This window comes from Carassius gibelio, chromosome A5 (genome assembly GCF_023724105.1).
Source record: "Carassius gibelio isolate Cgi1373 ecotype wild population from Czech Republic chromosome A5, carGib1.2-hapl.c, whole genome shotgun sequence".
Taxonomy (NCBI): Eukaryota; Metazoa; Chordata; class Actinopteri; order Cypriniformes; family Cyprinidae; genus Carassius; species Carassius gibelio.
The window spans coordinates 7971138-7984038 of NC_068375.1; the positions used below are offsets into that span (position 1 = coordinate 7971138).

Below are 12901 nucleotides of genomic sequence, written 5' to 3' on the forward strand. Positions count from 1 at the left end.
ATATAACTTAAGACTATTATGTGTTAGTTGTAATTTCTTCTGTTGATATGGACATTGATATTTGAACAACATTTTTACAGAAACGTCTTACCTTAAGATTTGAAGAAAAAAACAAAAAAAGAAAGAGAAAAGTTTATGGTATCTAAAGGGAATAGTAGCATGTTAGCATGTTTCTATAATACAGTCACACATCCAGAAATAAAAACACAAAACGTTCCATTCTTTAATGTACAGGAAAGTACTATTTTTTTATTCCTTCATATTCAAACTTCACAAACAGAGTGAACTTACAATACCTCAGAGAGTGAAAATTACAAAAAAAGGTGCTGGTAACATTTACAAAAAAATCATCCTTACTTTGCAACAATCAGTTATTCTTCCACTCTTTTTTTTTTTTTTTTTTAGTCTTTTGCATTAAGGCTTAATACTTCTGTATAAAGTATATGCAAGTCTTCACAGTTTTTCGAAAAAAGTCACAATATTATGTAACATAATGAAGCTTTTACAGCTATTTTCTGTTTAATAACAAATACACATCACTGGTAAATATACGTGAAAATACAGGGCTTACTGTAAAATGGCAAGTAATGATACTGTTTTGCTGATTTTTTTTTTCTAAACACATTTGTAAGAAAGATTACATGAGATACCACTGAAATAACTGAAGCAGAAGGAAAAGAAAAAAAAAGTCATAATAAACATACAAACAAGGGAGATCGCCTCCAAACTTTGGCACATCCCTTTAAATATTTTCACAAAATATATAAGGTTTTATTTTTCTTTCAAATCATATGCATGGAAGTATAGCAAAACTGGCATAAAGTGAAATCATGCTGTGTAGTAAGGTGCTAAATTAGAGATATTACAAGGCCTGTCTGTTCCAGACAGGTGAGAATAAGGTGCATTTGTAAGACTGAAAAGCATGTAGGCCTTTTTTAGGTTTCAATGAACAAAACAGAAATAAATTACAAATGCAACACAAACTTACTTAGTTAAAACAGCACAAAAGAACCAATAATAACATGACCAATAGTCTTGAGGCGACCTCATGAACTCATGCACTCCCACTTACTCAGAGAAATGTGTGACAGTCTTTTCCACAGACGTGTTAAATACTCTAATATCGTATGGTATGTAATATTATATTTCTTTGTATGCACATTATGGACAATGTCACTGCAAGACACGATGACGTGGTTGGATGATTTGGTGGAAATGAAACAGAACGAAGCAGAGATACTATTCTGGGGATTTCCTAAGCTGCACTAGTTTAGAAGTAAAAAGACACGAGCTCTATCCCTAGAACTTACCAAGGCTCACCCTCATGCATACTGCTAAAGTGACGCAACAAGCTTGCTCAAATAACCAACATCACGAAAGCAATTTGGTTTTAGTGCAAACACAACTGGCTGGCTTCAGCTTCTTCATAAAAACAAGCTCACCAAGAAGATTACATGAAGGCACATACTTATGCTTCCTCTAACACTCAACATATTGAGACAAACTGCAACACCTTCCAACAACACCACGAAGCAGTTTTAACAGGAAAGCCACTATTTCCAGAAAAACCAAAAAACCATCACTACGTATAATTGCTAGAAGTTATTACTGATCACCTATAGTTAGGCATAGGAAACCTTTCTCGTTCCAGTTTCATTCATGCTTTCTTCCTTTATGGATAAGGACTTTAAGTAGGTTTTATGTGTGGATTTAGAAACCAACACAGGCTAGAAACCAACCTGTGACAAAACATCCCTCTCTTAAATGAAGTCCCAGAAACACAAAAGTACAGACAAAGTGTTTGGAAAAGATCAACTCATTTAATAACATGAAGCAATAAGTATATGTTTGCACTCAACTGAAGGTCTCCGACTCTCACATCTCTCCCTAGAGTCAAGCAAGTTGGCCTATATGGATATGAAACACCACAAAAAGAAGTGTCTTCATGTTTCTGGGACAGCCTTCTTCTTTTTTCCTCGGAGCTTGTAAAAGAATTGTTCAGAACAATCGCAAGAGGAAACAGGAAGCATATCATTCAATGGACCTAAAACTCGGACATGTTATATGTGTTTTCTTTAACAGCATTTCTACCCAACTTTACAGCCTCAGCATCACTACACATCTCCACTGTTGTATCTGTATAAACAAATAACGCAAATGTCTTTTTATAAAAAGAAAGAAAACAGCATCTTTAAAGAGCACAGAAAGCCTCCGCTGTTACATGTGGTTGGTTCGTCTTTATGTTAAGTGTTCTATTGCTATTTATCGAAGAAGACCAAGAATAATTTTAGTGCAAAATTCTTTTCTGGTTTGATAAGTGGTCAATGAGGATTGCTACAGGGATCAACTGTGGTTTATGCTTAGTGGTTTCTCTCAGTTGTTGTTTTCGTGGAAGTGGTTTGCGTTTGACATTTTATCATGCAATAACTTTGCTGAGGGGTTTTCTTTACAATTCTTACATTTTCCTAGATTTTGTAGAATGATTGTTTAAAATTCAGGGTGATTGAAAACTGGCGTTTTCCCTACAAAATGTGAATTTAGAGACAGTTGAATGTAGACATCCCCGTGTGAGAAATCTGTGTGCTGTGCTGTTTTGTGTTCATGAAAGCCCTATACAAATCAAATTATAATTTGACTTGGCTTGACTGATGTCTCACAAATTTGTGAAAAATTATTGTAGTCCAGTGTCTGACATATAAAAATAAATGATAAAATGGCCTTGTGCACACTCTAAAAAACCTTATTGTATATCTCTAAACAGCAGGTATTATAAAGCAATCAAACTTTTTCACAACGATAATAGAAATTGGACAAAGTAACTTTAAACGCATACTGCAGAATTTGATTTTAAGGTTGCTTGAATACTGTAAGATGTTTAATACCTTTACTACAACAGCTCCACATTCACTCAGTTTGAATGCTTCAATATGAAATTTGTGAAAATAAATGATGTGCTAGTGCAAGAATAAAACAAGGCTTAAGATATGGCTTTAAATAGTGAAAAATACCAAATCTTTTTGAAAACTTTGATTGTTAGATCAGCTAGGTTTCTATGTAGTCACCCAAACATTTTTATAGCACAAAAATAGGGATAAAAGTGTATCCTAACGTGTATCTGGACCAACAGAGCTAAACAAGCTAGTTTACTACATTGTCTATTTGTCAAGGGGTAAAGTTCTACTGTTTCCATCCAAATATTCACATGACACTTTACACTGATTATATGATATCACAATATGTTACAAAGAAAAATGGGAAATTGGTCCTTAAAGATAAAACGGTGATACTAATCTCTCACATACTTCTATGTTGATTTACGCAGAAAGAATCCATTACTAATTGTATTTAATATTTCATTTGATGTTTCATTTTCAAATTTGTTAGAGCTGTTCTATAAACGTCAGCTTTTGGTGAATGAAACCGTTACGTGCAAACAAAAGAAATAAAACACTTGGTCCATGCTGGCAAATAACACGTGGATCTAAACATCCACCGCAAGAAGCAGAGCAGCTGAAATAATGAAGAACGAAAAAGATGAGGATAAACACATCAGTTTATCTTGCATCAGTGCAATTGATTTCATGTTTGATGTTACAGAAGCAAATCATATTTACTGAAGAATTAACTTTTACAAATCGAAAACTGATGAAAGGAGTCACTGTGGAATCAAAAAACAAGTTATCATAGCACTTAATGAAAAATGATGCACATATCTCAAAAGTATGATCCAATTTCAGTATGTTTTACGCATTGTGTTTCTTCAACATAATTCTTTGGTGTTGACATAAAATTGAAATTTTAGAGTCCAAGATCAAATATAAACATACAAAATAATAATAATGAATTATGTTTAAATGACTTTAGGAGCTTTGGACTACTCAATTGGTTTGCTTTGTGTTGCTCAAACAATAGCACATTTGGTACAATAAGAATGGTTAAAATAAAGGTTAAAACATTGAAGGATAAAGAAACAACAACAACAAAAATACAAGGGAACTATGCAAAACTGGTTATGATATGATGCAAAGTTCCCAAAGCCTTTTTAAATAAAAAAGAAACATTTATTCTTGAATTTAATCCAACCGGGTGAAAGAAAAATGCATTTGTTTAGGAATTTTTCATTATGAGTCTGGAACTGTAGTAGCAGAAGAAAATCGGTTTCATAAATGGACTGTTTAGTTGATTAATAGTTTGATTAATTATACAGAAACACATTTATTACTGGTGAACTGGGGTGTGATGTGTCATCTAACAGAGCAGATTGATGCTTTTGCGTCTATTCAGTGGTTGGGGAAGATAGAGAAAGCACAAAACATGTAGCTCACAGACCTCTCAGTCCATTCCTTGCCGGCCCTCAAATACAATCTACTGAGTACTTTTAGCAAATGGCCTTGTTGCAAACTGTGGGTGTCCCTAAAAGCATGCAAACTATCCGCTTCCTTAGTCCAAATCCCAGCTAGGCTCATTACGGGAGATGGACTTCCAGCTTTCAGTGGCCAAGAAAAAGCCATCGTCCACATGCAAATGACATGAGCACACTTGTGTTTTCATGCACATCATGTTTCAAATCTGTGTAGTCAGCATTATTATTTAAAGTATGCCTTGTGTGATTAGTAAAGAAACTGCAGTATCTGGAATATCATATATATATATACATATATATATATATATATATATATGATCCATCTAAAGATATTTTACGTTTGCTTGCTTCTCCTGTTAAAATCTGCATTGTACTTTGTCCTGTAAATATATTTTCTATTGTTTCTGAAAAACAAACGAACAAACTCTGTAGACATAAATAGAGTAAATGCTTTGTCTTTGGATCTGAGCCTATGATACAAGCAGAAGAATATCATATAATCCATAGCGAATACCATTCAGAGCTGTAACGCAGAAAGAGAAGTGCTGGAAAAAGTGTGTAATCACAAGCATGCTTACATATCTAGCCTCTGGCGGGAATTAAAAAAAAAGATTAAATAAATTTGGTATTGAACATATGATATAGTTGTCTACCGACTACAAAGATTCATTTTCTCTCTTATATTCTCTAGTTTACAAAGTAGTCTGTATAATCTCGGCTTTACACAGCAAATCTTATCACAGAACAACAATGACCTCTTTTCACATAAACCATCGAAAATATCGATTACGGTGCACACAATATTATGCTGATTATGTATTACAACGACTGCTCAAAAGCACACAGCATAAACATCTTCGAAAGGAAAAATTCAGCATCTATAGGAAAGAACCGAGTAGAAGAGAGGAAGTAGAGGAAATAGAGCAGGAAGAACCTTTTTTTTTTTGTTTAGTTTTAGTTTTGTACACATACATAAACGTCCAATAAAATGCATATTGAAAATGCAGACATTTTGAATAGGGCATTTACAATACGCGACTTATAAAAAGGCAGGTTTGAAAAATACGAAATTAAATGAACACATACGCAAATTTGTATTATTATTCATAATTTTAACAGGGGCACTTTGGACACAATATAACACTGTATATTGTAGTATAAAAGAAGCTTCATTTTGGTGATTTCAGGGGTTAAAACATAATAAAACACCCTTACTTATTAGTGGTCCTTAAACGTCCTTTTTGTGACATTTCAGATCTATTTTTGTCATTATTATTGCTGGTAGTCCTCATGCTTGGGATCTGTTCGTTTTAGGCAGTGGATATTGTTTTGTTTTTACTGTTTCGTGAAGCATTATTATTACAGAATAAAAATAACAGTGTTATCGTGAGCTTCATTAAGCTTGGATCTGTAAAAAGAGGCACTTCATCATCATTTTTTTTCTTCTACAAAGGAGAGGCATTGTAAAGCTCCACGTGTACAGTGTTAGGTGTTGTTTTGGTTACAGTACTATCTGCTGGAGATGCTGATGAAGACATGGATGCTCTAGCTTGTCGTGAATTAGTTTGGTGCTTGTTCGTTCGAAGAAGAAAACAACTTTTCAATGCAGCGACGTTAGATTGAGTCAATATGGATGGAGACGGGAGAATGCACCGCCTGAATCGGACTTAAGTATTTGACTGGGCTCTTATTATGATATAGTTATGGAAAAGCTTAGTCTCTGAGCATACAACACAATCAATCATTGAACTTTTCTGAGTAATATTCACTCTAAACCTCTTGCGCTCCTACGTAAATATCGGTGATGTTTTCCAAGGTCTTTTCTGTGCCCACAAGCCTAGGAATAGATATTCTTTATAAATGAAGTACCTTTGTTAAAAAGCAAGGAGAAAAGAAGGTGCTAGTCCTACAACGAAAACTCACTGTAATAGCAAAGAGAAGGCTGTATCTATACTGTACACTTGAAGAAAACTTATATGTATTGTAAAATTACAATTTTAAGCAGAAAACAAAAATAAACGCTAACTCTACAATTATGAACTGTAAATATATATACTGTAAGTAATGTGAAAAAGTCTGAACTAGCCGTAGAAGTGATCGTCATAGTGCTTTTCGGTGTCCAGTCTAGATGCGACGGATAGTAGACTATGACATTTATGACATTTGTTACACTTTCACAAACTACACAATGTTGGCTAGACAAAGTCTCTGTGAAATAGACCATCTTTTTTTGTTTTGCGTTGCTGTTGCTGCGTTTCTTTTTTTACATATGAACAAAGACAGAGTAACAGTAATATCGGACATTAAAGCCTCATAGCACTCACTTCAACACAAGCGAGATGAGACAGCTTTAATATATATATGAAGCCTGATACTAGGAGCGGTGACGCTGTTGTCTTCATGCATGGTTCGATACCGAGAAGAGAAGTCAGCTGTTTGCATGAAGCTATATGTACTTCATAAATCCAATACTGTATTGCAAGGTTGCTTTCTCTGCCCTTCTCTTAAATATAAATCCGGTTGTGTGACATAAACACTAGAAATTGCAACAGCACCTTCACAAGCAATAGTGCATTTGGTCGCTTGAGTCAAACATGATTAAGGCTATCTGTAAAGACACAGCTGATGGCCAATATAAGCCCCCCCCACCACCACCACCACCAAATGGATGTTATTTGAACAATATACTTTATCTAGAAAACTATTCGGAAGTGATATTGATTTCTCTGCTCTCTGGTGGCGCTCATCAAGTGCTTTAATGTGTAGAAATGTGAATGTTTCTGCAGGCCTGACTCTTCATTTAAAGACATCTGTGTCCCTGGAGCACAAAAGCAGTCTTGAGTCTCTTGGCCAACAATACATTGTATGGGGCAAAATGATTGATTTCTCTTTTATGCCAAAAATCATTAGGATTTTAAGTAAAGATCATGTTCCATGACGATGAAACTTGATTTTTGATTAGTAATATGCAATGCTAAGATCTACTTTAAAGGTGATTTTCTCAAAATTTTCAAATTCCAGATTTTCAAATAGTTGTATCTCAGTCAAATATTGTCCGATCCTAACAAACCACACATTAATGGAATTTCAGCTTTCAGATGAAGTATAAATCTCAATTTAAAAACATTTGACCCATATGATTGGTTTTGTGCTCCAGGGTCACGTATATGTGTGATCCGCTATAACGTTTTGGTGAATTGCTGCAGTTGAAATTCACACGGACGGTTCCTGAATCTGAAAAACTACAATTCTAATTCATGGATTATCTACTGGACGATATCAAGTGTACCACAACGATTCAGAACCATCAAAACTATAACAGCAAGAGCGAACGTTACCAGCGGAACATTCTTCTTCCTCTCAGATCGCTACTCAACAACACAAACGGTACACCGAGCTGAAATCACACGAGATGTAGATCCGACGAGTGTGCTGGTCTTGGGCAGCACCTCAGACCCATCCAACACAGCCTGTGGCCAAACTTTGCAGCATTACGGAGTTAAAAAGCACTGGAGAACGATACAGAATCATGCGATTGGGTCAGGCCAGATCATATTATTCAGACTTATAACAGCATGACGTTCCTCATGTTACTCACTGTAGTAATTGTTCTTGAGAAAGTTACCAAATGTACTCCTAAGGATGTAAAATAACATGTTGTCACTGTTGCCGTACCTGTACTGCATATTGCAAAGGAAGCCCTACAGTTCAGGCATCACAAATTGTACATAGACACACACACACACACACACACACACACACACACACATGCTCATACAAACACATACAGACATGTGCTTGATCCCTAGACAGCACTAAAAAGCTTTGCACAAAGACTTTCTTGTAGAAACGTACTTGTTCTAAAAGACATGTATCATATATTTAGGCATACACTACGAATCTTTTTTTTTGTTGTTTTTTTTTTTGGTGGTTTTATGGTTTTGATGTTTTTTTGTTTTGCTTTTGTTTTTTAGTTTGGTATGAATGAGAGGGAAACGGAGCATTTGCTTGAATGATTAAACTGCATTGGGATAGTGTTGGGATGGGGATGGAAGTGGTGTACATCATTAGGATCTGACCAGGGATAAGCTCACAATGCTTTAAATATAAATAAAGAGGAGAAGTACAGAAAATGCTTGCATAAACAGCACAAAGTAAATACAACAGCAAGTGATGACAACAAAGCCAAGAAAAAAGTCATCTAATCAAAAACAGGAACAAAGCTATTCAAACACAAGTGAACTACAGAACCAAATATTTGATTAAAAAAAAAAGATTATCTCTAAAAACTAGAACATCTCTGGTAACAGTAGTGCACTTATTGGTTTAAGCAGTGCAACATATATGCAAGAAAACAATGCAGTCCTCTTATCAAGCTTTTAAGAAAAGATATTTCCTTTATAAACAATGAAAAGAAAATCATAGAATTTAATTTCTTAAGTAAAACAATTCGATGCTTAAGCACAGGATTTTGAAGTAAATGTGCAAAGTAGCACTGTTTTTCAAACCTACAGCTTCCAAAAAGGAGAAGGTCTAAATGAATTGTCATCATCTGAACTACACTTCCAAGCTGTATCTCATCTCAGATAAGTGAGCACAGTTGCCAGATTGCAGTTGCACGGCGGATCTTTAATATCAATAAAATACATGTATAACGAAGCCAAATATGAACACAGAGCTTCTGAGTGACATAACACCAAAAATACAACCTTTTCAATTCACTTCCGTAATACACACACCATGTCTAGATACTGGTAAAATTGGGAATGTTTCTTATTGTCTGGAGAGTTTTCTCCCTGTGGTATATTAAAGAAGAGTGACCGTGTTGATTTTTATTGTGGTTCGGTAGATGTTGCCTTGTTCTGTATATCCCGTCAGGCAAAAACCAGGACGGCTGTTTGAGCCACGAGGTGGGGCTTTAGGAACAGGAGTAGTGCATTTGAGTCACCCCACCGGCCCAAACACCGAGTCCCAGCAGTCGCCCGCCGCTAACAGGACATACAGCACTTTAATGCGTTTAGGAGGCTATTTCTGTCCAGTTCACTTTGATCTCATCTAGCCCATGGCTCCAAATAGCTTAACGTTTACCACGTTCACTGAGAAATAATAATAGTTGGAGAGATCTCCACACATAATGTTGGATTCTACAGCTGATAACAGTCTCAAAGTGAGCACGTGAGGAGCAGCAATTCACTTGGATTCGGGCCTGTTTGCATACTAAAATCTGCCATTATCCTTTTACTTTTATTTCTTTCTTTTTTTTCAAAAATAAAAAAGAGAACCATGGAGCAATTGAAATTTAGTCGTTTTGAAGCGGAGGAGGTCAACTAACAGTCGTCTTCTTAGTGGCAGTGTATGCAAAACGAATTGGAAATTATTATTAACGGCATTCAAAGGTTTTTCTCGAATACTGTCATTGATATATATTTATATATACTTTTTTTTTTTTTTTGTAAACTTGACCTGAACCATCAAATAAAAAAAATGTGGGCGGGAGAAAAGGAAAATGTCTTAATCATAATCATCATTCATTCATCAAGCCACTCAAAAATTCCCATTTTAGTAGAGTTAGTAAAACTGGCTTGTACCTTGACAACATCAACATCATAATCCCTCAATGCCATGATAATAAATAAAAACCAGTGTCAAATCAGAACAACTCTCCTATGCTTATCGCACGAAAAAAGGCAAACATGTGACCATCGTTATTTTAGGACGAATCTAGAGCCAAATCTTTTTTATTTGTCTTTTCTTTCCTTTCCTTTCCTTTCATTTTTATTTGTTTTTAGGTTAAATCTATACCACAGTAAGCTTGGACGCTTATAGTGTCCAATACGGTCTACATGGGAAAAGATCTACAAGGTTAAAAAATTCACTGCAATAATTATTTTGTGCACACACGCACGCTCACATGCACAAATACACAGACGTACAAAATACCTCTACCATATATAAGTGTGTATAAGTAGTTTGTGCGTGTGAGTGCATGCATGGGTTCTGTGTATTTGTGTTGGTGTGTATGTCTGAGTGTGCGCGCGCATGTGAATTTTTTTTCTTGTGTGTTCTTTCGCAGGCCTTTCGGTAGTGTTCAACACATAAATCAGTATTTAAGGAAAGCATACATTTAGAGGCCAGTAGTATGGATCCAGCCAGTGGATCGTCATCCAACTACACAGCCTTAAGGCCACCATCTTTTTTTATTCTTTAAGAATAGCAAGGACAAAAAAAAAAAAAAAAAGAAAGAAAAGAAATTAAACGCTTATTTTTTCTAGAAAACTTAATGTGCCAGTGTCTATACTCATTACTCTTCATGCCCCAATATAAGAAAAAAAAAAAATCTAGTGCCGTTTTCTGTATCATTGAATTCTTTTTCATGTTTTTTTTAATTTGTACTTATCCATCGGAGACATGCTTGCGCATGTGGTCATTGAAGTGCTCGATTTGGTCAAACTTGACAGGGCACACGGAGCACATGTAGGTGGTCCCCTCCTGGCAGCTTGCTTCGGCAGCGACGCTCACTCCGCTGCTCCCGACTCCGCCCCCGACTCCGCCCCCAGCTCCGCCCACTCCCACCGGCATGGCGAGAGACACCACTCCTGCTCCTGGCTCGGGAACAGCCATGGGCACGGGGATGGACGCGGGGCCTCCGGCGCTCCCTGCGGCGCTGACCCCGGACACCCCGGTCTCGGAGCTGTGCAGGGCCATGTGGCGCTCCAGCAGGGTCTTGTGGGAGAACTTCTTCTTGCAGATGTAGCACTCGTAGGACTTCTCTCCACGGTGCAGGCGCATGTGGACGTTGAGCGAGCTCTTCTGGGTGAAGCGTTTGTTGCAGATGCTGCACTGGTACGCTCGGACGCCTGTGTGTGTGACCATGTGTTTGATGAGATAATCCTTCAGCGAGAACGAACGCCAGCAGATACTGCACTGGTGCGGCTTCTCACCTGGAACAGCACAGAGCACAGACGTTTCACCAAAGCCTCCTGCATTAACCACTGTCCTGTCACAGATCATGCTAGTATACATTATACATCTTCTTATTTTTGTGACTGCATGGTGAAAAGTTACCATATTTTGCATGCAGGTTGTAATGCGACAGCTACAGAAATATGCATCTTGATTGCATATTGTCTATGTTTGGGTTTTTATAGCACCTTTTTAAACAATTCAAAATTTTACATGCTATTGTCTGTGCATATCATTCTAAATTGTAAAATAATAATAATAATAATAAAAGAGACTGTAACTTTTGCTGAAAAGTTGAACTTTGCATGCAGTTTACTAACCACTTGCTTAATGTATTAATTTAAAATATGTAAATTATTAGTGCCTAGCAAGGTAAAATGTTTAAATCTAAAAAGGCCAGCACAGCCAACACGCTTAAGCTACACTGAGATATCATACACGTTCCTCTTCTTCTCCAAAACAAAAAGCTAAAGTAAGAGTAAAGGTCTGTAGTCAGTTATCATTATAAGATCAGGAATGACAGGTAAAGCTAGCAGGGCGGTCACTTCTACCGAAAACTGATTTGATTAGATACAGAGAATTAATTAGAAATAACTGTGACTGTTTTATTCTGTGTGAGGTCTGAACCAAACATTAACAGAGCATACAAACTAAGAGGGAAACAAGAAAAGTCCATTTAAAAAAATTAGTAAAAAAAAGAGAGAACTTCGAGAACTAGAAAAGTATAAATCACAAGAAAGTAAATGTATTATGGTGCCTTTTTGGAACAAAATCATGGTATGAATTACAGTAAAGAAAAATGTTATCACAGTAAATTGTACATATAAAGTGAAATATAAACTTGTTAAAAATATTGGAAACTCTGCAGTATAAATCATTCCTTTCGAAGGCCATACCTAATCCACAGAGGACAGCCAACACGAATAATTCACTATCAGTGCTGTCAAATGATTAATCACGTCCAAAACAAGAGATTTAGTTTACATAATACATGTGTGTGTGTACTGTGTATATTCATTATCTATATATATATATAAATACACACACATGCATGTATATATTTAAGAAAAATGTTTTGTATATATAAAAACATTAATAATCATATATAATATAAATTATATTTATTTATTTATATATGTATAAGATATACATGTTTGTTTGTGTATTTATATACACGACTGGTCAAAAGTTTGGGATCAGAATGATTTTTAATGTTTTTTTAATGTTTTTTCTCTTATCTTATTCTTTCTTTCTTTTTGAAAGAAATTACAACTTTTATTCAGCAAGGATGTGTTAAATTGTTAAGAAGTGATAGCAAAGATTTATATTTTGAATAAATGCTGTTCTTTTTAACTTTTTATTCATCAAAGAATCCTGAAAAAAGTATCACAGTTTCCAATATATATATATTTGGAAGCAGAACTGTTGATAATTCTAATAATAAATCATCATATTAGTAGTATACTGGAGTAATGATGATGGAAATTCAGCTTTGCTTCAGAGAAATACAATATATTTGAAAGGATATTAAAATAGAAACCATTATTTTGTATTGTAATAACATTTTACAAGAGT

At 35.5% G+C, this 12901-nt stretch overlaps 1 protein-coding gene across 3 annotated transcripts in view; it reads right to left on the reverse strand.

Annotated features, from left to right (window-relative positions):
- Positions 1-219: 219 nt before the first annotated feature.
- Positions 220-12901, reverse strand: part of LOC127991207 (zinc finger and BTB domain-containing protein 20-like) — a 53653-nt gene continuing 40971 nt past the window's right edge. For all 3 annotated transcript variants that reach the window (XM_052591558.1, XM_052591559.1, XM_052591560.1), the window contains one exon: positions 220-11304. In XM_052591558.1, the coding sequence (XP_052447518.1) occupies positions 10757-11304 (548 nt within the window). In that variant the 3' untranslated portion in view covers positions 220-10756. The remainder of the gene's footprint in view (positions 11305-12901) is intronic.